This window comes from Phyllostomus discolor, chromosome 3 (assembly GCF_004126475.2).
Source record: "Phyllostomus discolor isolate MPI-MPIP mPhyDis1 chromosome 3, mPhyDis1.pri.v3, whole genome shotgun sequence".
NCBI classification, from domain to species: Eukaryota; Metazoa; Chordata; class Mammalia; order Chiroptera; family Phyllostomidae; genus Phyllostomus; species Phyllostomus discolor.
The window spans coordinates 186,491,016-186,512,344 of NC_040905.2; the positions used below are offsets into that span (position 1 = coordinate 186,491,016).

Below are 21,329 nucleotides of genomic sequence, written 5' to 3' on the forward strand. Positions count from 1 at the left end.
GTGGGGTCTGGGTTTCCTCTCGGGAGCGCCTGCTCAGGGCTGGAGTGAGCACGTGCAGCGGAGGACCAGGAAGCTTCCCCGCTGTGCTCCGGTGGCAGCAGCCGAGGGCTGCCCGCCCTAGCAGCCGGCTTTGGGGGCGCAGACGATGCCGGGAGGTCTTTGTGGCAGACTCCTGGAGCCCCCACGGTGGGCATGACCAGATTAGCAACTAAACATACAAGATGCTTCATCACATTTGAATTTCAGGTCACAAGGATTAAGTTTTTAGAGTAAGTATATTCTCAGTGTTGTATGGGCCATACTTACACTAAAAAATACGATTGGCTGTTTGTCAGGAGTTAAAATTTAACTGGGTGTCCTGTGTCTACCTGACGACCCTGTTCCTCGGGACTCTTAGCTGGAGACTGCAGGTGCCAGCCTCCCCGTGGCTGAGGGTGCCGTGCGAGTTCTTGTCCATGTGCCTGGAGCGAACCCCAGATGTGCACAGTTTTGTTTCACTTGCTTGAAAGGCAGTCCCCTGCAGGGACTTCCCCTCTTTCCTTCCTGAGACTGAGAACAGGCCGTGCCTTCTCCCGGCTTTGACTGTGCAGCTGAGGACAACACACGCCTTGGGGAGGGGCAGGCCAGAGTGAAGGGGGCTCAGCCGGCAATGACCTCTGACCTCGGGGAGCAGAGCTGCCGCCCGTCTGGGCCTCTCTCCTTAGCACTGTTATATGAGAGAGAAATGAATGTATATTTTCCCTGGGCGGCTTTATTTGGATGCTTCTTTGTTATGGAGACTTAGCCAGTATCCTAACTAGCACACTCACTCCCCTTTATTCCTCTGCTGTCCCACTGAATCAGAGTTCCTCTATTAAACACATGGCCCAGGCGCTGTGGGCCCAGCCCCAACCCCTGACCCGAAGGGAGGGGTGGACAGAAGAAGGTAATTTGGTTTCCCCTCCCTGGTATAGGGAGTGCAGAATCTGAGGTTTGGCTGGGCACAGAGGAGTCTAGTTTGGGCCTCTCTGAAATACTGAGGCCCCAGTTAAGGGCCTTCCGCACAAAGGCAAGGTCTGGGGCCTCGATCTCTCTCTCCTGAATGTTTCTCTTCACTTCCTCCTCTCGGGATACATCCCACAGATGCAGGTGATTGCGGGGTGTGCAGGGAGAGGGAAACATGGAGGAGGAGCACACAGTTAGGGAGCTGCTGGTGAAACAATAGAAGATCTGCTTGGTCCTCTGCCGCCTGGGTTCCCGACACGGGGCTCCTGAAACCCTTGTGGGTTCCTGGGTGACAGGCATGTTTCTTACTTTCATGAGGCAACTCTGGGTGGGCTCCCGGGGAGGGCGGGTCATCAGGGAGACCAAGCTGCGACTAGGAGCTTGGGATTTTCGGCCCCACCCTTACCTCCTTGAGAAGGGAGAAGGGCTGAAAACGGACTTAATGAAGGGTCTGGCCTGCCTGGTGGGGCCTCCACAGTAATCCCAGAAGTGCCGGGTTCGGAGAGCTCTGTGGCTGGCAGACGAACCTCTGCACCGGGAATGTGACGCACCCCAGCCCCGGGGGGGCAGAACTCCCGGGCCTGGGGCCCTTCCAGACCCTGCCCTGTGTATCTCGTCATGTGGCTGTTCCTCTGTATCTTTTATCATAACCCCTTAATAAACTGGTAAACATGTTTCCCTGAGTTCCATAAGCTGCTCTAGCAAAGTATTTGAACCTGAGGAGGGGATGCTGGTGTGCTCCGATTTGCAGCCGAGTCGGACTGAAGCTAAGGACAACCTGGGGACCTAGGGCTTGTGCTTGGCGCCTGAACTGGAGGGGGATTGGCGTTGTGGGACCGAGCCTTTCACCTGTGGGACCTGACACTGTCCCCGGGTAGACAGTGTTAAAAAGGAGCTAAACTCTCAGACGCCCAGCTGGTGCTACAGGGAAGTGCTTGGTGTGGGGAACACTTCCCTGCCCACACACACACACATTTGGTGACCAGAAGTGTCAGATGTGAGTGTCCTGTGTGAGCAGCGGAGGAGACACACAGGAGGTGTACAACTGAGGTTTTCCAACTTGCTACCCTAATCTGGAAGTTCACCGATCTCTGGGAGCGCCTTTCTCTCTGGGGATGTCTGATTTGACCCAGGGCATCACTGGGCCCCCAGGGCCTGGCCCAGGTGGGCGACAGATAAACTTCTGCCGGATTCTGAGTAACGGCCTCTGTATAGTTCATGCCCTGCCCCCCACACTCTTGCAGCCACAGTGGCAGCAGGTAGGACTGCACAGCCACAAGGCAGGGGTGTCCCGGAGGAGGCGTGGTGGCAGCGGCAGGCCTAGGAGTCCCTGCGTAGGGGGGAGGCTCCGACAGGGACCCTGGTGGGTGGACGGGCCACCGGCAGTGCCGCGGGAGGTACCTCTGTGATCTTCATGCGCAGGCGGTGGTTTTCGGACTGCAGGCCCTCCAGGCGGGATGTGCTTGCTTGGTTCACGCTGGTGACTGAGGTGGATGTTTTAGAATCTTCTTTCTTCTGATTCTGAGTGAACTGGAACCGTCGGTTCTGAGTGGCTGCGTCTGGGTTTGTCCTCAGAGTGATCAGCTGTAAGGACAGAGGCGGGTGTGAAGAGAGAGCCCCATGGCTCTCCCGGCCCTCCTCCACCCAGTCCTTCCCGGCAGGTCCTGCACTGGAGGCAGCGGGGCCACAGAAGGGACACAGGACTGCCTGCCATCCCCCCTGTGTGCCACCTGGGCAGCCCCTTCCCTCGCTGAGTCTCGATGCCCTTCCTTTCAGTGCAGGTCTGGTCCCTGGACCCTGATTCCTCCGGCATCCCAACCATCCTGCAGAGCCCCCTGAGGGCTCGCAGGCCTGGCTCCGGCTGAGCCTCGCTCTGCCTCAGGCCTCGCCCAGGTGTGAGAAGTAAACCCGAGGGTGACAGTGTGACGACAACAGGATGGAGGGAAGTGACGGCTTCTCTCTGTTAGAGCCACTGATGAGTGACTAGTGAGTAGCTCTGTTGCTGACAAAGCCATTTACACGCTAGAGAAAAGGTTGCCACTTGACCCTGATCTTACTCCTTTAGTCGAGAAACATTTGGGGTTTGAGGCTGGCTCTGGGCTCAGTCCTGCAGAGCAGGGGCCCAGCGAGCCCCAACCCCTCATGGCCGGTGGGACCTCGTGGTCCAGAGGGGAGGGGCTGAGATCTGCGGAAGGTCTGGAAGGATGGTGAGCTTAAGGGAAGCCCAGAGGGAAGAAGCGGCATTCGCCCTCACAGGGAGGCCTGGGGCTCAGGGCGCTCGTGGAGGAGGGCGGTTTGGATGGTGGACTGGGATTTCTGGGGGGACTGGAGGAGACGAAGGGCAGTGCAGGGCCAGAGGGTGACTTATGGAGGGTGACAGAGTCGAGTGACATGGTCGGAGCTGGGCTTAGACTCCCGGGGCATGTTCTGGGTGCAGGCAGAGGAGCCGTGGCACCGGCCTGGAGCCTGGGCAGGTGCTGGCCACCGGAGGAGGAGGGCGGGCATGCCAGAGGCATTTAGAGCAGAGCTGACACTGCTTGGGGGCTGACGGGGCCCTCGGGGGGATGCAGGTGAGTGCTCGGCCAGCCTCTCGGGGAGGAAGGAGCCTGAGTGACCTCTCCCCCCGCTCCTCCTGGGCAGACGCTCCCTCTCCCCATGAGGGCCAGCAGCTGCCTCTCCACTCTGTTTCCTGCTCGTCTCTGCCCTTGAGACCCAGCAGACCCCCCGAGGGCCGGCTCCCCTCGGGCTCCCGGGAGGTCAAGGCCTCCGGTTCCCCAGCCTGCAGCAGGGTGGGATGATGTCTGAAAAACACCTTGCAGGGTGGTCCTGAAGGCCAGCTTTTCAAATGAATGAAAAATGTAGGTGGCTGTTAAGATGATCATTCTTTTGACCCGCTGATACTACTGCTGCCGCTCTATCTTAAGGGAATGACTGGAAATAAGGATAATGTGTTACATAGAAAAAATGTTATTTACGGTACGGAAAGCCTGGAGACGGCTGCAGTGCTCACCAATAAGGGACTAAGTGGACCGGTACATATGGAACTTCCCCTCGATGACGGTTATAAAGGTGGGGAACGCAAAGGACAAAAATTAAGTGAAAAAGGTAGACTACAAAGCAATATCTGTGCTATAATCACAGCTATATATAAAAAAAGCATTAATGTCTAGTTATTAAAAAAGCACCGGAAGAAACACATCCAAAATATTAACAGTAAAAAACCCCAACAAAACATTAACAGATTATTTTGGGGTGGTGGGACTATGTGAGATTTCTGAAAAATTCGTTTTTCACTTTTCTGCATTTTTCCAACTTTCTGTGATGCGAATTGTGACCATCACTAACAAAAGCACGTGCAGAACTTAGGAAGTGGAGGAGAGTCAGCGACCCCCTCGAGGGGGCCAGGGCAGGAGGCCCGGCGGCGAGGCCGGTACCTTGGGCACGAACACCAGGCAGAGGGTGATGGTGCTGCAGAAGATGATGACCAGGGCCACGATGCAGAACTGCACGTTGGGCTGGTCCCGGGTCAGGAAGGACACGGCGGCCCCGATGATGCACATGATGCCCACGTTGTAGACGCTCATCCCGATGTACTTGCTGTCGTTGAGCGCGGGGATGCTGACGTTGCGGGTCTCCCAAGCTAAGAAACAACCGAACAACTGAAACGGTGAAGAGAGAGGGAAGAAGGTCATTTCTGAGCGGCGGCACACGCTCACTGCTCTGAGCAGCAACCCAGCTGAACTGTGGGTTGCTCGGGAACTGGCGGGGGTGGGGGCTGTGGGGAGGGAGCCTGGGGCTTTGCTGTATGCCAGGTCTTCTGGATGTCATGGTCTGTCTCCACTCATGGCCCCGGGGTGAATCTGGGGGTGCGGACTGGGAGTGATATAGCTGTCCGGTCATCCTCCGCCCCCACCCCTGGCTCCTGCACAGGCCTGCAGAAGGGAAGGCCACAGTGGGAAGACCAGACATGACCTCAACCCTTTCCCTCATTCTATAGAGAACACAGGGGCCCAGGAAGAGGAAGGGGCTCGTCCAAGGCCACAGAGCAGTGTGGTGGCAGAAGTGGAATGCGTCTGCAGAAGTTCAGTCCAGCCTTTTTCCTAGTAAAGCAGGCAGAGCCCCTGTGTCTGGGACTTCTGTTGCCCCCACAATGCACATAGCTACCTGGAAGAGAGACTCTATTTCCTAGTCTGTACATGACTAAGTTCTGGCCAATGCCATATAGTATATACAAGTGCGTACAAGTTCTGGGAAGTGTCTTTAAAGAGAAGGACATTTCTTTTCCTCCTTCCTAACAGATGGAGTGGAATGTGATGGGTGGAGCTTCAGCAGCCATCCGACCACAATGAGGAAGCAGCACGGGGAAGATGCAGGAGCCACGAGAGGCAAGGAGCTCAGCTGCTGGGAGCCTCCACACCTCTCCTAGATTGCTTGCTTGAGAAGGAAATGAACAAATTATCTCTTTAACCACTATTATTATCATTATTATTATTATTATCTTAGCCAGTATCTGCCAGCAGAACTGAGCAGGGTAGGACTCAAATGTAATCCGAAGCAGGGTGCAGGGAGTTCATCTTCACGGGTGGTCGAAGGGGCGGGCAGGCCGCAGAGGAAGTGCAGGGCAGAACCGGTGGTGAGGGAGGGAGGAAGCGCTGGGGCGACTGCCGGCTGGTGCTGGGGCTTAGCCGCAGTCCAGCACCGGCAGGAGGCCTCCCCCCAGAGGCCCCTCTCCCTGCTGGTCGCATCACTGCAGCTGGGGCGCCTGACATCTGCACGGGCCACCTAGCATCACAGTGAGGGCCCGCTGGGGGTCACTGTGCTGGGTCAGCGCAGTGTCGTGGAGCAGAAGGGGTGCTGGCACAGGGCTAGAGGGGCTGGAGTCTGCTCTGCTGCCCGCGGGCCACGTGACTCTGGGCAAGTCATTTTGCCACCCAGGACCTCAGTTTCAGTATCTGTGAAATGGGACTAACAACGATGCCCGTCTCACAGGGCTCCTTTCTGGGTGAGACAGGAGGACGGCGGTGAGAGCAGTGTGCAGTGAAAATGTCCTGTACGGAATTTGAAAGCCATTTTGTAACTGATAGTATGTTATAGAATCGTGGTTGTTTTCCTCCCCTTTTCTTGGTGTGTTATCTCATAGACCAATTTATTTCTTAAAACTCCTTTTAAAATGGGGAACCAGAGGCCCAGGAAGCAGACACCGGACGGAGAGAGGAAGCCAACGGCTGTGGAAGCCGGCCATGGGCTGGGTCCCACCGGCGGCCGGGCCCTGCCCTCCCACAGGGGCCTGGGCGGGCTGCCCGAGGCTCATAGGGGAAGGAGCAGAGGCTGGGAGGGGCGAGGGGACCTGCCGGGTCCCTCAGCAGTCAGTGTCAGGGCTGGCTGGGGGCCGGGCCTCTGTTCTCTGAGGGGTGGGGGTCTGCATGCCCCCTCTCTGCCCCCACTGCTAGGAGGCCACCAGGCCATCCTGAAACATAGGCACGTTGGGGGCTTGCTGGCTGGCCGCATATCCCGGGAGAGTGCCCGGAGGAAGCGGAGAGTAGCTTGTTACAGGCCTTCCAGGAGGGCGGTGAGGGCTCATAGGCACAGGTTACGTGGGGGCCAATGTCAGCTGAGGGTAAGGAAGAACTTTCTAGAAAAGCGACCCATCCATAGTGGTTTGAAGGGTGGTCCTAAAAGATATGTCCGCATTCTAATCCATGAAAACTGTGAGTGCGACCTTATTCAGAAAAAGTCTCAGCAGATAAAACGGATTGAGGACCTTGACACGAGATCACCCTAGATTATCTGGGTGGGCCCCAAATCAAACGACGAGAGTCGCTGTGAGAGACACAGGCGGACAGGCTTGAAGGGAAGGCCGTGGGAAGACTGAGGCGGAGCCTGGAGCAATGCGGCCAGCAGCCGAGGGATTCCTGGGGCCCCCAGACCCTGGGAGAGAGGAGGAAGCTCTCTCCCCTCCAGCCTTCGGAGAGAGCGCGACCCTGCCTTGACCCCAGACCCCCAGAACTGTGGGGGATACATTTCTGTTGTTTGAGGCCACCCGTCTGTGGTACTTTGTTAGGGCAGCCATAGGAAACTCCTCTGCCATCCACGGCTGGCACAGGCTGTGTTGAAGGGGGTGAGCTCCCTGTGCCCGGAGGCGTGGAAGCCGTGGGGAAAGAACACTCGCTGGGGATGCTCACGGTGGTCTGTGGGGCTGAGACTGCTGATGGCGGAGCGGGCCCCCAGGTCTGTGCGCGCTCTTTCCGGCCCCGAGAGTCCGAGGTTCCAGAGCAGGAGGGGCCAGGAGGGAGGCTTTTAGTTACGAACCCCAGGGGCCAGGCGGGCTGCGGACAGTTCTCTGCATGCACTAGAAACAGTCACGCATTCGTGCTGTCAAACACGGTGTTACTGACGTGCTCTGATTGAAGGCATTAGCTTCCCTGGAGGAGAGACTGTCACCTCCAGCCACGTTTGGAAGTAGGTGGGGAGGATAATGAACGGCCAAGACACTATAGACCAATCCAGTTACGAGTCAATCTGAGTCACATAATCTAATTTCACGGCATCAGGATCGAGGACAGGGAGGCTGAAGGGATCCCGGGAAGAGTCTAGTGTCACTCTGTTCGACAAGGGCCGGGGAAACCCAAGTGATGGGTGTCGCTCACACCCTGTGACAGGGAGCTCACGCCTTCCCAGAGGCTCCCCACTTCTGTGAGCACTGCTGTGTTATACACAGCCCTTCCCCACGGGGACCGGAGGGCTGCCTTCCGGCCCCTCTGCCCGCTGACGACGGTTCTGCCCTTGGGTCTGTGCCACCCATTTCTGACAGCTCTGGTGCCCATGTCCCTAGAGGGTGTCCTTCTCTAAGCCTAGGACCTTAGGCCAGTCTTCAAGGTCCCGTTTCCATTCTGGGCACCTCCTGTGGACACCTCCAGGTCACGGTCACCCAGCAGTTCTCAAAGGACCTCTATGGAAACACGAGAAGGGCTCGGCTAGCCTGAGGTGGGGACGGTCTTTGCCCTGGGTCCCCTAACACCTGCTCCTCTGCCGTGGCCCCTGGGGAGGACCAGAGTAGGCCGGGAAGCAGGGGAGCGGCTGAAGGAATCCCAGTTATCCGACTTTGGGAAGGGCTTCCTTTCCTGCTTCCAAGTAAGAGGGGGCCTCACAGAGGCAGGTGGCGGCTTCATTTTCCTGCGGAAACATCTGAGGGGGGAGTAGTAGCAGCTTCCTGTCACTGGGGTGGGGAGTGGGGGAGTTTAAGTGGAGGCACAGTTTCACGGGATGTGGAGAGAAGATTCAGGGATCAATCTGGGACGAGATAAGGTGGGGCTGACCTTCCGAGTCCTTTCTGCCTTTGAAATTCCACGGTTGTGTGAGGTGGCTCGGTAGGAGACCTCTGATGTTAACCCAGTGAGCAGAGTGGAGGTTCCAGATGGGCGGTTCCCAGGTGGCCTCTGGCAAATCCCCTGACCTCCCCGAGCCTTACTTTCATCCATAAAGTTGGACGAGGCCACTAACCTCCCACGGATGTAGAGAAGCCAGTGAGAGTCAGGATGTGAGTGCGTGCTAGGTGTCCACAGACTGCCATTCCCGGGGCGGCACGGTGGCAGCTGCACACAGGCACACTCGCAGGGTCTGGGGTTCCTCTCTTGTAACCCCACTTCTGACTCCACCACTAGCGGGAGGGCCCTGGGCAAACAGAGCCTCAGGGTATTCCTCAGTGAGACAAACGTTGCCCGTGCTAGGTCACCGGGTTGTTATGGAAACTGCGGTCACATGGGGCAGATACCAGCCTGGCACAAAGCAAGTGCCTAGTCCTGGGGGCCTGTTTATTTTTATGTTGATGGCGGCCCCTAGGGGAGAGGGTCTAACTGAGAAGCGACTCCCTGCACCCTGCCCCGGCTCTGCACCTACCATGAGGAGGCCCTTGTAGGCGTAGACGATGCCGAGCCAGATGGTCATGTGGGTGTTCTCACAGTGCTCCAGGAGAGGGCGGATGGAGATGTCCCGTCCCGCTGGGTCCGGCTGTGCAAAGAACACACAGAAACCCGGGGATGGCACCGGGCACCCCTCCAGCTGCGGGGTCCCTCTCTGACTGCCCTCTTCCTTCCCATGAGCCCCAGTCAGTGACGCTGTCCGGGAGGCTTCTCGGACGCCGCCTCTTTTCCCACCTGTGTTCCCACGGGGGCAGGCCTCAGCCACCGCTGACTGTCTTCTGTTTGTCGGTTGTGACTCAGCGTGCACTAAAGTTATCTGTGTTCTTCATGCCCCCCCCCCCAACTTTGTCAGTGCTCCTGAGGGTAGAACTGGGTCACTTCTGTGCCCCTAGAACCTAGCACAAGGCCTGGCCCAGAGCAGGGATCTGTAACATTTGCTGAAAGAGTGAGGGTGAGAATGAGGCACAGAAGTAGGTCAGGAGGCCTGGAGGTATGTCTGGGATTAACCTGGGGAGCTGGAGACACAGATCTACTGTCTGGGCCAGTCACGGGGCCTGCCACGCCCTTCCAAGGAGATCCTCTCACCCACCACCCCACTAGGGAGCTATGGTGGTGTGCCATGCTGTGTACCATGTGGCCCACGGGGGGCCAGAGCTGACTGGATAAGGGCTGGGCACCTGACCCTGTGCAGCCAATCCAGAGGCTCGTCGGAGACTCCTGTAGTTTCCTAGTGCAGAGTGCTCTGCCTAAGAGGGGTGGTCCGGAGGATCCCACCCAAGCTCAGGAGTTAGAACTGGGAAACTCTGGGAGAGAGTTGGGGAGGAGGTGGCAAGAGGAGAAAAAGACACCCAGAGGATGAAAAGATATATATACTGTACAGACATTTTTCCTGAATCATTGAGAGTAAGTTGCAGACATCCTGACCCTTCACCCCTAAACGTCTGACACGTATTTCCTAAGAACAAGGCTATCTCTTATATAACCACATGTACGCTTACCCAAATTCAAGAAATTTAACGAAGATACAGTATACTATCTATCGTACCACCCACTGTCAAATGTCACCCGTTGGCCTGATGATGCCCTTCAAGGCTGCCGTGGGCCATGTGCTGCATTTCCTTGCCATGCCTTCGGTCTCCTCTAATCTCTGACAGTTCCCCGGCCTGCTTTGGTCAGTTCTCCGTGTCATTGGTATTTCCGAAGTGCCCCATTCGGTTACTTGGTAGAATGCCCCTCCCCCTGGGGTGGTCTGAATGTGTCTCCATGATGAGACTCAGGTTACACGTTCTTGGCAGGAGTCCCATGCCAGTGATGTTTTTGATCTCCTTGGTGGTTCCCTCAGGGGCACTCGGTGGCACTTGGTCCCATTACTGGCCATGTTAACTGTGACCATTCGGTTGAAGGGACGTCTGCCAGAACTCTCCACTTTAAAGGTGCCATTTCCCCTTCGTGATTAACAAATGATCTGCTGGAGACACTTGGAGCCTGTGTGGGTGTCCTGTTCCCCCACAAACATGAACTTGGTGGCTTCAGCATCCACTGATGATTCTCACCTGAGTCACAGTGCTTTGGGGGCTGTGCAACGGTGATTTTCCAATTCTATGACTCCATTCAAATACGTGGCATTCCACTGTAAACAAGATCTCCCCTTTCTGCTCATTTTAAAAATGTATATCAGTATGGACTTTCATGTTTCTATTTAATTCAGTGTCTTAGACTCCCATAACTCGATTACTCATTTCAATGCTCATTTTCCCCAGACATGGCTAATGGAAAACCCTCTCATTCTGCCTTCCGTGTCTTTCACTGTGTTGCCATAATCTTTTTTTGAGCACCTTTTTACTTCTTGGCACAGGATGTCCCAAAGTCACCTCATACTTCCCTTGCACCAGTCTTGGAATCAGCCATGTCTCCAAGGAGCCCTGATTCTGTTCGGCCGGGGCTGGTGTTTAGAAGCCAAGATCTGGACACTAGATGTGCTCACTGCTTCTGGGGCATCATGACTTCTAGGTCCATGTACACGTGTATGTACATATGTTTCTTCCTTCCTTCCTTCCTTCCCTCCATTATCATTCTATCTTTCTCTTTCTATCAACTGTCTGTCGATATAAACTCTAGCATCACAGGGGTCTTGCTTGCCTCCCTCCATTCCATATTTGCATCTTTCTTCTTTCACAGTGAGGACACTGATTTCCGGTAACATCAAAATGGTCTCTCATTTGTTTAATCCTACAAATAGACCCAAAATAGTTTTGGAATTGCTATATCCATACACTGTCAAGAAATGTATGAAGTCAAAGATTTCTCTGCAAACCTGTTTGTCTTTAAAACAGAACCGCTGAGGGCATCTCGTCAAAGAACTGTGTTCAGGACATAGTTGCCCTGTTGAGGCCCGGGGTAAAGCCACATGCTGGAGGGTAAGGGCTGGCCAGAAGGGGCACTCTGGTGATGTAGGAGGCAGGCCTTGGGCGGGTGGAGGATGGAAACCTCTTTCTCCTGGCCCTGTCCTCTAGGCCTGGCCTTTGAGGCAGCAATGGCGGGGGCACCTCTGAGTTGGGGAAGCACGAGTGCCAGGAGTGGTGCGGCCTGAGGGCTCAGGCTGTCCACCAACCTGACCACCCCACTGCATGCTCTCCAGGGCCTGCCTCCCCTTTGCTGTCCCAAGCCACAGAAAGCCTTAGCTCAGCCTCCATGTTCCATGGCCACTGAGTCCACACACAGGCTGGAGTGCCAGAGGGGAGAGGGGTTCCTTAAGGCTCTGCAGTGGTGGTGGTGGGCACCGGGGCAAGGTGATCCCCAGCAACCACGGTCAGCATGGCCAAGGCTAGAGATTCCCCCTCCCCTGCTATACACCCAGGAGCTGGGCTGTATTCTACTAAGGGTGATGGGTGTGTCCTGTGTCCTTGCATCATTTAACTGAGGAGACTGAGACAGGACTTGCCCCAAGGTCACCAGTGACTTCGTGGGGAACATGGGTTTCTCTGATGTCGGACAACAAGCAGACACCACGGTGCAGTAGACCCGCCATGGTCATGCATGAAGAGCAAACACGTCAATGGTGACCGGGTCTGCTCTTCCACAATGAAAGCAATAATTTGTGATGGACTCTTGGATTCTCTGTGAGGGGACTGATTCTGCCACACACCCTTGTTCAATGTAACAATAACTCTGTTCACGGGAAGCTGACAACGGTCATCTGGCTTACTTACCTCTGGTGACAAACCCCTCCCTGCACTCTTGAGCAAGAACTTTTTCCTCCTGCACCTCCACCCACTGGTTGTTCCTCTTGGGCTCCCCAGAATAATCCCAAGCTCCCTCCTTGAGTCTGCACACTCTTCTTCAGGAGCGGGGAGCCACTGTGCAGGTACACATCATTGCCTCCCAGGGGTCGACCTGGTCCTTCAACCGGCTCAAGCTTGCCACTGATCCATAGGCCTAGGACTGAGCTCACTCTCCTGGGGAAGGCGAGTCTGCCTGCACCTTGCTCCAGGTCTCTTTGGCTTTCAAGGAACGACCTTGCACTGGTAATTCCGATGTTCTTTAGGGCTAACTCAGCCCCAGCAGGTGGTTTTCACCCAACTGCTGTTAGCTCTGTCCCCCTGCTTCTGGAGCTGACATCCCAGCCTGCTTATCTTCCCCCTGTCAGTAACCACCATCCCCACACCCCCTCCCCTGACCCCAGTCCCCATCGTGGTCTGCTCTGACTTTCTGAATCCTAGAACCCTAATTCTCACATCTGGTCTTTTAGCCCCCACCCATCGCCATCAGCTGAAGCACAGCCTTGGCTGCAGAGCTGGGTGGATGGCAGAAAAACCAAGGGCCCACTGAGAATTTGGAGAAGTCAGTGGTCCTAGGCTGGGTTGGGGGCAGAGATGCCTCCACCCCATCTCCCAGGACCCAGGCTCCGATCCAGAAATAAGCCACAGCGATCTCCTGGTAGTGCTCGTCACTGTCACACAGGCCTGTGCACACTAGTGGACACGGATCAGAATGGCAGGGGTTGGGGCTGGCTTTAGGGGGTCACATGAGGGAGAGATGTGCCTGCCCAGGCAATGGGAGGGGGCAGGGAGCCCAGCCACCACCTGAGCGCTGACTTGGAATCATTGTTGTGCACCAAACCGCCGCTAGAGGACAGCAAAGAACTGTGCAGAGAGCCCCACCCAGCACTGGCCTCTGCGGAGGTGGCGGCAATGGCCTGGGCATCTATGAGTTGCTCTCAGAGGTTGTGGATCAACCTCTGCTGGGGACACAGAACTACATCTGTGTCTTGGTGGGGCTGTCTGTGATGAAGCCCTCAGCAGCATCCTGTACTACTTTAAAGGCACCACTGGCCTTAAACAAGGCTGGATCTCCAGGCACCGTGGAGGACCCCCAACCCACTCCTTGGGCATGGGAAGGGGGACCCACTACGGAGGAGTGGAGGGCCCCGGCTGTACCTGCCCATCCCATTCACCCTGCTTCTACTGTGGGCCGGCCGTGCAGCCCAGAGCCAGTGAGCACAGGGCGCTGCCCCCTACAGATGCCAAGCTGGGTCTCACCTCAGGGCCTGAGGCAAGACTACAGGCCCACCTCCCTGCCCGGCTGTGGACTACGGCATCTCCGCTGGCCTCAGAATGTTTCCCTTGCTCTCCAGACTGGCCTACAAGCAAGCTCAACCTGCTTTTCTCTTTTCTTTGTTTTTGTTCCTTACTTGCTGCTCACCTCATTCATTCATTCATTCATTCATTCCCTCATTCATTTAATACGTAACTACCAAGCACTGCCATTTGCCGGTAGCATTCTGGGCACGGGGAAGGCAGTAATCGAGGACTGACAAGAGCCTTGTCCTCATGGGTCTTCCATTCAAGTACGATCAGGGTAATTCCATGAGAGGCAGCCTCGGAGGGAGAATGGGTGGACTTCCCCAATCACAGCCACCCGAAGGACACCAAGAACTGCCTGTCACGAATGACAATGATGATAGAGCAGCAAGCTCTATACCCATTATCCTGTCAAAGCCTCACAAGAATCCTTGGTGTGTACTCATTTTACAGATGAGGAAACCGAGGCATAGAGCGGTTAAGTAACTTGCCCCGAATCTCTAGCTAGAAAGTGTCAGAGCTGAAATTCAAACCCAGGTCTGTTTGACTCGCAAACCAGTGTTCTTTTCTGCCTCGCCACGTGCTCTTCCTAACCCGCCTCACCGCTCTCAAAGCATCCTGTCAAATTTGAAGCAGACAGTGGGTATAAAGCTGCTCCTTAAACTGTGAGGTGCTGCTCGTGGGAGGAATGACTTAATTGCTAAATGTTCAACAGAGGCCTGCCCTGAAGCCCCTGGAGCTCTGGGGAGGTTGTGCTTTGGTGCTGCCAGCTGAATTTCAGCCGATAAAATGCTCTTCCTGCCGGATGGGGCTAGACAGGGTGCAGCGCCCAGCAGGGAGGCCATGCCTGCCTGTGGTGGCCAGAGGCTGCAAGTGCTGGCACCTGACTCCTGGTCCAGCCGCTGCTGCTCAGCGGGAGGCATGCAGAAGCTGCTGGGGGAAGGGCTCCCCCATCTGTGCATTGACGGGAGAGCAGCTGGCCTGAGAGTCCCTCTGCATAATGCAATTACTCACAATGTAGGTCAGTGGCCCCTGCAAACATCCTGCTTTGTCAGGCTGCACAAATGACAGGCGGGGGGGGGGGGGGGGGGGGGGGGGGCGGGGTTGGGCATGGCTTGAGGCGTGGAGTCCTAAAAGGTCAGAGGCCAGCATCCTGCTATAGATTTGCTTGGTGACCCTGGTAAAGTCCCCACCTTTTTCTAGACCCTAGTTACTCATTTGCAGAGTGGGTCCATGGGTTAATTTACAGTATAGCTAATGTGAGCCTGCACAGTGGAGGGAGGGCTGGATTTGTCCTACACTGATCCACTGAGAAAAAAATCAGTACTTCTCCTGTGCGCTGCTCCACGCCGGGGCCCAGGTGTACAGGATGGATGGGGGGCTTGCCTTGCCGGAGGGTGCATTCCAGTGGGGGCACAGGGATTAATGGACCACACAGTCCAGCTAATCTAGGGCAGTGATACACGTGCCTGAAGAGAGGTGCAAGGTGCTTTGAGGGGTGCTAGTGGGGGGACCGATTTCAGGTCAGGGAGTCTGGGGAGGCTCCTCTGCAGCGGCGACACTCAGACTGAGACCTGAATGGTGAGAATCTAGGGGGCGCCCACTCCTAGGAGGGGGAACAGCAAGTGGGAAGGGCCCGAAATGGCGAAGACTTGGGCGTATTTCAGGAACCCGCGGGCGGCCGGCGTGGCTGGAGTGTGAGAAGTGAGGGGCCGGCACAGCAACGGCCCAGGGAGCTTGTTAACAGGCGGCAGGGTCAGCGGGTCTGGATGCGGTGACAGCCCAAACACGCTCCCAGGCGACACGGAGGCCGCCGGTCTAGGAGACAAGCCTTAAAGGATCTGAAACAGCAGGGTGACATTTGGTCCTCACCCAGCAGATCTTTGGTGAAGAGGGAAGACGCCTTTGTCACTCGCACACCCTGGACACAGGGTGACAGCTTAGCACAAGGTCAGACTCCACACGCCTGTCTGTGTTCTGACCCTGGCCCGGACCCTGCGGTGCGGTGCTCGTGTGAGTGCCGTGCAGGGCTGGCTGGGGCTGGCCGGGGCAGTCGGGGCCGGGCAGGGGGCTGAGGCATCTGGGAGGGGGGCACAAAGGGTGCTGTGAGCCCTCCCTGTGACAGTGGGGCTCCTCGCCTTCCCTGCTGTCACTGCTCAGGGGACGCAGGCTCTTGAGCCCCGGCCAGTCAGTGATTCTCTGAAGAGGGGGTTCCTTCCACCTCCTGACCAGGTCCCAGAAGCTGGCTCTCAGAGCTTGTTCCCTGGGCCATTCCTGCTTTTTCGTTTTAATTTCAAATTTGATTTTTGAAATATATGGTAGGTGAGGATATGTGTGTCTTATCAATGGGATGGTGGGGGAGGGGAGGATGTCTAACCTTTGGGCTGCGTTTCAGAGTCTCGAGATGCTTCTCTTTTCCTGGGAAGGCAGGTGAGTGGACACAGTCTCTTTGGGGGGGAGGTAGGGGAGCCCCATCAAGGCTGCCTGGGCTGGGAGAGGAAGGGCACGTGGTTCAGATCCCAGTCGGTCACTCGCCAGCTGGGTGACTTTGAACACATCTCTAAGCTGTTCTGAACCCTGATTTCCTTGCCTGCACCCTCCCAGCATCGGCGATCGAAGGCGGTAACCGGTGTATTTACCGGGCTTCAGAGAGCGGGAAGCCTGCTCCCCCGTTGTCATTATCTCGGACTGCAGAGGGGCGGGCGCAGAGCTCGGAGCCGCCAGGCGCCTTCCCGGTCCCTCTGGGGCCGGGCTGCTTATCTCCACAGCAGCAGCCCCTCGTCTCTGAGGCAGCAACGCTAGAAGCTGTCATTTCAGGGTAAGACATTTTTTTTGAATGTTTGATTACGAGTTAGAGTGAATGTTTTCAGAATCCCAGATCTGGAAGGGACCTGTGAGATCACTAACCAGGGTTTCTCAATGGGGGCACTTCGGGCACTGCTTTCCTTGGGCGGGGGGTGGGGGGCATGGTTCTTTGCAGTGAGGAACTCTCCTGTTCAGTGCAGGGCACTCAGAGCCCCTGGCACTTGGGCAGTCAACGCCAGGAAAGTCCTCTGGCCCTGTGACTCCCCATCTCCCAACACTGAGAGGACTATGCACTAGTCCACGTCCTACTTTTATAGGTGGAGAAACAGGCCCAGGAAAGGACTCCGGCAGGTGGGTGACTGAGTGGAGACCCAGATGCAGGTGTCCCGACCCGGGCCCACGCCCTGTGCACTGGACTTCGCTGCAGGGTGGCACGGGAGGGGCCAGCCTTGCAGCTGCTCACCAGCCAACGTTTATCGGGACTTCACAGTTTTCGGGCACTGGGTACTGCTGCATCAGCTCTCCAGAGCTGGCTGGGGCTGCCCTCTGGCTCTTGGACCTATCCAGTCTGCCGTGCTATGCACCGTGCCCAGGTGCATGGGGGGCAGCTTCCAGAGCAGCAGGTGTGGGGTCCAAAGCTGCTCACCTGATGTTTTACAGAGGGGAGATGAGGTGGGAGAGGTGGCCAGGCCCTGGTTGAGAAGGGCAAGGAACCCGTGCTCCGCATTAGGGTGCCAGTGGGCCAGCAGACCCCTGCCTGGTCCTGTTCAGAGAGGCATCCTGAATTTGACCTTGGAACTTCTGTGGTTGTATAAGGGTCAGAGGTGGGGTGGAGATCCTCTCGGGGAAGTTCAGGGCTGACCAGTGCAGCAGCGGGCCCGAACATCTGTAGCCCTTTGCAGCTCACAAGTCTACACACTGGGATTGCTCTTGGATTTTGACCTCAGGGCAGACTGACAAAGGAGCCAGGAATGTTGCACTCACATTACAGGTGAGGAAACAGGCTCAGAGAGGACAAGGGACTGGCTTAAGGTGACACAGTGAATCAGAGGCAAAGTCACACCAGACAGACCTCTTTCCTGCAAAGCAGGTGGGGGTTGCATCTCAACTTCTTTTGTCATCCCCTTTCCTGTGGCCGGGCTCTGTCCCTGCCCTGTGGAGGTGGGCCTTCAGGGGCACTCCTATTCTCCTTGGGCCTGTGTCAGGGGGTAAGGGGACAGGGGGAGGATGGGAGGCAAGCCCGGAACAGGGGAAGCTCAGGAGCTCATAGGGACTGTGGATAAACGCAAAGCCAGGAGGGGCTGGGTCACGGGGAGGGGGGGATGATGTGGTGGGGAGAAGCACTTTCCCAGGGTGCATTGTGAATGGGGCAACAGACCCACCACTTCCTGGGCACTTTAGCACCTCAAACCCAGGTGATTTCACCTGCACACCCAGATTTCTGGCTTCTTTAGGCAACGAGACACTGGGGAGCACGGGGCCTGTCGCAGGAGCCGTGCATGTCTGCCTCCCTCCCACGTCGGGGCTGCCCATCCAGCGAGTCTCCAGTCCTTGTGCCGGAGTCACGGGATACGCGGGAGAGCTTTTAATTTCAAGGACCTTTTTGAAGTAAGTGTGATAGCTCTTTTTCTGAAGTTGGTGAAAGGGCTGGGGAAAGACTAAGTGGGTACTTTGAACGGCTGATGTGAGAAAGGCACCCAGACGCACTTCAGTGCTGGAGAAGATGCAGCTGGGGGAGAATTCGCTTCAGGGACAGCCAGACTCTGGTGGGAAGTGCCACAGGCACCCAGTATTCGGGTGGGTTTGGGGAGGGGGGCGGTGCACAAAGCACTGTGGGAGCCAGGAGAGGGAGGAGGGAGGAGAGAACCAGGAGGAGAGAGAGGAGAGAGGCTGGGAGAAGGAGGGAAGCTGGTTGGGCCACCTGGTCCTTCCCCTCAGGCTTCCGCACCTTCTGGAAGTTCTGCTAAAACTCAGGAAATGCCAATGCCCGATGAGCGAGAGGGGCATGCTGGTGAACCCGGCAAAGGGCCTCGGACTCGCCCTGGGTGATGTGGGGCAGGAGAGGAACGGCGCCTGTGAGCCAGGAACTGGGCCACGCCTGCAGGAGAGGCTGGGAAAGGGCCAACGTCTCTAGCAGGCCCAGGGCATTCGGGGTCTCTCCACCTGGGGGGGTTGAGGCAATTCTTCCTGGGTCTCAAGACCCATGAGGCCCCACATGCCATTGGGACGTGCCGAAATATAGGTTCACTATTCCCTTGGTCACCCAACTTTTATAGAAGCAGCATTATTGAGGGGAACAGTTTGGTAGCCAACCTCGGGCAAGACCTTTCCCCTCGGAGGCCCCTCAAGTGTCAACATCCAGTGATTCCACGGTGGTAACCGCAGACGGAAGCCCGTGCCTCCCGGGCTCAGCTCCTGAAGTCTGGTTTTCGCCCACCCTCAGCAGGACCAGGGTGCCTGGACTTCTCATGCCCCACCTGGCCGGGCAGAAGCCTGCAGGACCGTGGTTCCCAGGGTGCACATGGGAACGCCTGGGGCTAAACCACCTCCACCCTGAGAGCAGAGCAACGCTTTCTTCCTGCAGCCCCCGACCGGCCTGACCCTTCACAGCTCCTGTCTGGCCAGGCAGAGGCGGGAGGGTCCCATGGCTGGGCCTCAGGAGAGGCTTGGGGGCCCTGACCCAGGCGGGCGGGGGATCCACAGAGTAACGAACAGAGAGCAGAGAGAGAGACACGCAAGATTGAAGGGGAACCTGCGTCCCTCAGATGCCGATACAATACAGCGAGAGTCTAAGATGTTAATGAAGCCTTGAGAATGAACGGGAACAAGAGCTGGACGAGGGAATAGTCATTTGGTCCTTTGGTAATGGGACCCCGCATACTATTCCCATCCTTGACTCCTCTCCTGACCTCATCTGTGGCCAGGCCCCCAGCATCCCCTCCGGGTCCCTTACTGTCCCTGGTCCTGGGACACCCTTTCTTACATCCACCCACTCCTCCACTGAAATCTTCTCAGCTCCTCTTGCCCTGCCCCTCTGAGGCCCCAGGGCCTCCTGCCTCTCTTTTTGGGGAGGACCACTGCCCTCTTGTTGCATATCTCTGTGTTCAACTTTTTGCTCTTCCTCTCCTCCCTGTGCACCCCGCCCCCATTTACAGAATGCTGCATGCCAGATTCCAGGCTAAGCACACACACTGTCCCATTTCATCCAGACAATCGCCACGGGAGTGGGCTCCAATACAGCCGTGGGACTTGAACCCAGGTCTGCCTGACCTCTGAACCTTGGCTTCACACCACAAGTCTAGAACGGCCCAGCCTGAGGACCTCCCAGCCCAGACCTCGGGGCAGCGGAGCTGGCTCTTCCTGGCCCTGGCTGGCTGTGCCTGTGGCGTGTCTCTCGCGGTCCTCTCACGGGAGCTGCGGCTAGCTCAGTGCCTGGCCTGGCTGGTGGCTCACGGCGACTTCCTGCTGTCAAGCTCAAGTCCGGCTTGGTGTGAAATGGGAGGCAACAGAACTAGGGTGTGAAGACGCCCTAAGTCAGAAAGCAGGAGCATGGGGGACCCCGGACAGAGCTACTAGAGTCCGCCGCTGTTGTGCACATGTACTCAATTTTACAGTTTTCAATGCTGTTAGATCTGCGTAACAGCCCAGGAGTTGAGTACGGCCATTGGCCTCACGTCCATTTTACACAGAGAACACTGGGCCCAGGAAGAGGCTGTAACTCACCCAAGGTCACACAGCAAGAAACCTGACGACCTGGCACTTGAGCCCGCTGTCCTGACCCCTAGCCCAGGACCCTTTCTGTTGTTGGGACTCCTCCCTAGAACTCTGGGTAATTCTGGGAGTCCCAGCTCAGCAAGGACACAGGAAGCTGGCTGCCTGGACAAGCCCCAAGTATTCCCTCTCGGGTCCCCTGCTGCAGCTCAGATTTTAGTTTGCCCTCGGCGAAAAGGCAGCAGGGCAACACCACAGCACCCTGGTGTAACGGGCAGCCGCTGGCCTTGCCTCTGGCCTGGGGCTCTGACCCAGGTCTGCCTCGCGCTCCCTCTGAGCTCCAGGTTCTCTTCCGAGAAACGCTGGAGTCACCTACCTGCTTTGAGGGTTGTTCTGAGCATTGAGCGAGAGCCCCAAAGACAAAAGACGACACAGCCCAGGCACACACCCGCCCGTGATAATGTGTGCGAGAACAATGCGTCCATTTCATTTGCCTGTTGTCATTCAGAGAGGCCAGCGGGCTGGGAGCCCCAAAAGTGCAGTGTTGCAAAGCCTGTTCCAAAACAAGATGCTGTAATCGGTGCTGCTGCCACCACTGGCTGTGCGTGGGAGTCCCTGGGAGGCTACAGGCCCCAGAGAGCCTGCGTGCCCCCTTCTTTCTCCGTGTTCCTGGCCAGTATCCTTGTGCCTCGCCAGGGCCTTCTCCTCCACACCAGTGATGGAGTTTCCAGTGTGAGCGTGACACTCCAACCCATCACCGTTCAGAGCTCTTCCTACCTCCTCTCACACACACCCGTTAACAACAAATACATAAACACTTATGTCAATACATATAAAATACCTCTGCAGGCCACAGTACTCAGCCATTCTACTTTGTGCAGACAGAGAACTTCTGGGCTTGAAGAGATTCACTCAGGCATCTTCTTCCACTTCCCTTCCTCAGTGAGCAGCCCCTGCCAAGAGCTCGTCCAGTCTTCTTTTGCTCAGCTCTGGTGATGAGACACTCACTACCTCTTAAGGAAGCCCGGTTCATTTTGGGATGGTTCAGACTAAAATGTGAATGTTCTTCCTCATCCTAAGCTGAAATCTGTCCCACCAGAACTTCCCCCTCGGGTCTCGGCTCTGCCTTCTGGGGTCCTGCACGCTGTGGCTCGTCCTTGGACCCCAGGACAGCCCCTCTGAAGCTTAGAGACGTTGACCATGCCCCTCTGAGCCTTCTCTTTGCTGAGTCCACATCAATCCTTCCTACATGGCACAGTTTCTCCTTATTCTTTCCCCATCCTGGCCACACTTCATTTTGTCACTATTTCTATAGGGTCTGGGCCCATAT

General features: G+C 56.6%; 1 protein-coding gene across 1 annotated transcript in view; it reads right to left on the reverse strand.

The window, feature by feature from the left end:
- Window positions 1–21,329, reverse strand: part of GABBR2 (gamma-aminobutyric acid type B receptor subunit 2) — a 330,068-nt gene that overhangs the window by 10,109 nt on the left and 298,630 nt on the right. Inside the window, exons 14-16 of the mRNA XM_028531783.2 lie at window positions 8,881–8,991; window positions 4,419–4,643; window positions 2,386–2,568 (exon numbers count right to left, since the gene is read on the reverse strand). Of these exons, the coding sequence (XP_028387584.1) occupies window positions 2,386–2,568; window positions 4,419–4,643; window positions 8,881–8,991 (519 nt within the window). The remainder of the gene's footprint in view (window positions 1–2,385; window positions 2,569–4,418; window positions 4,644–8,880; window positions 8,992–21,329) is intronic.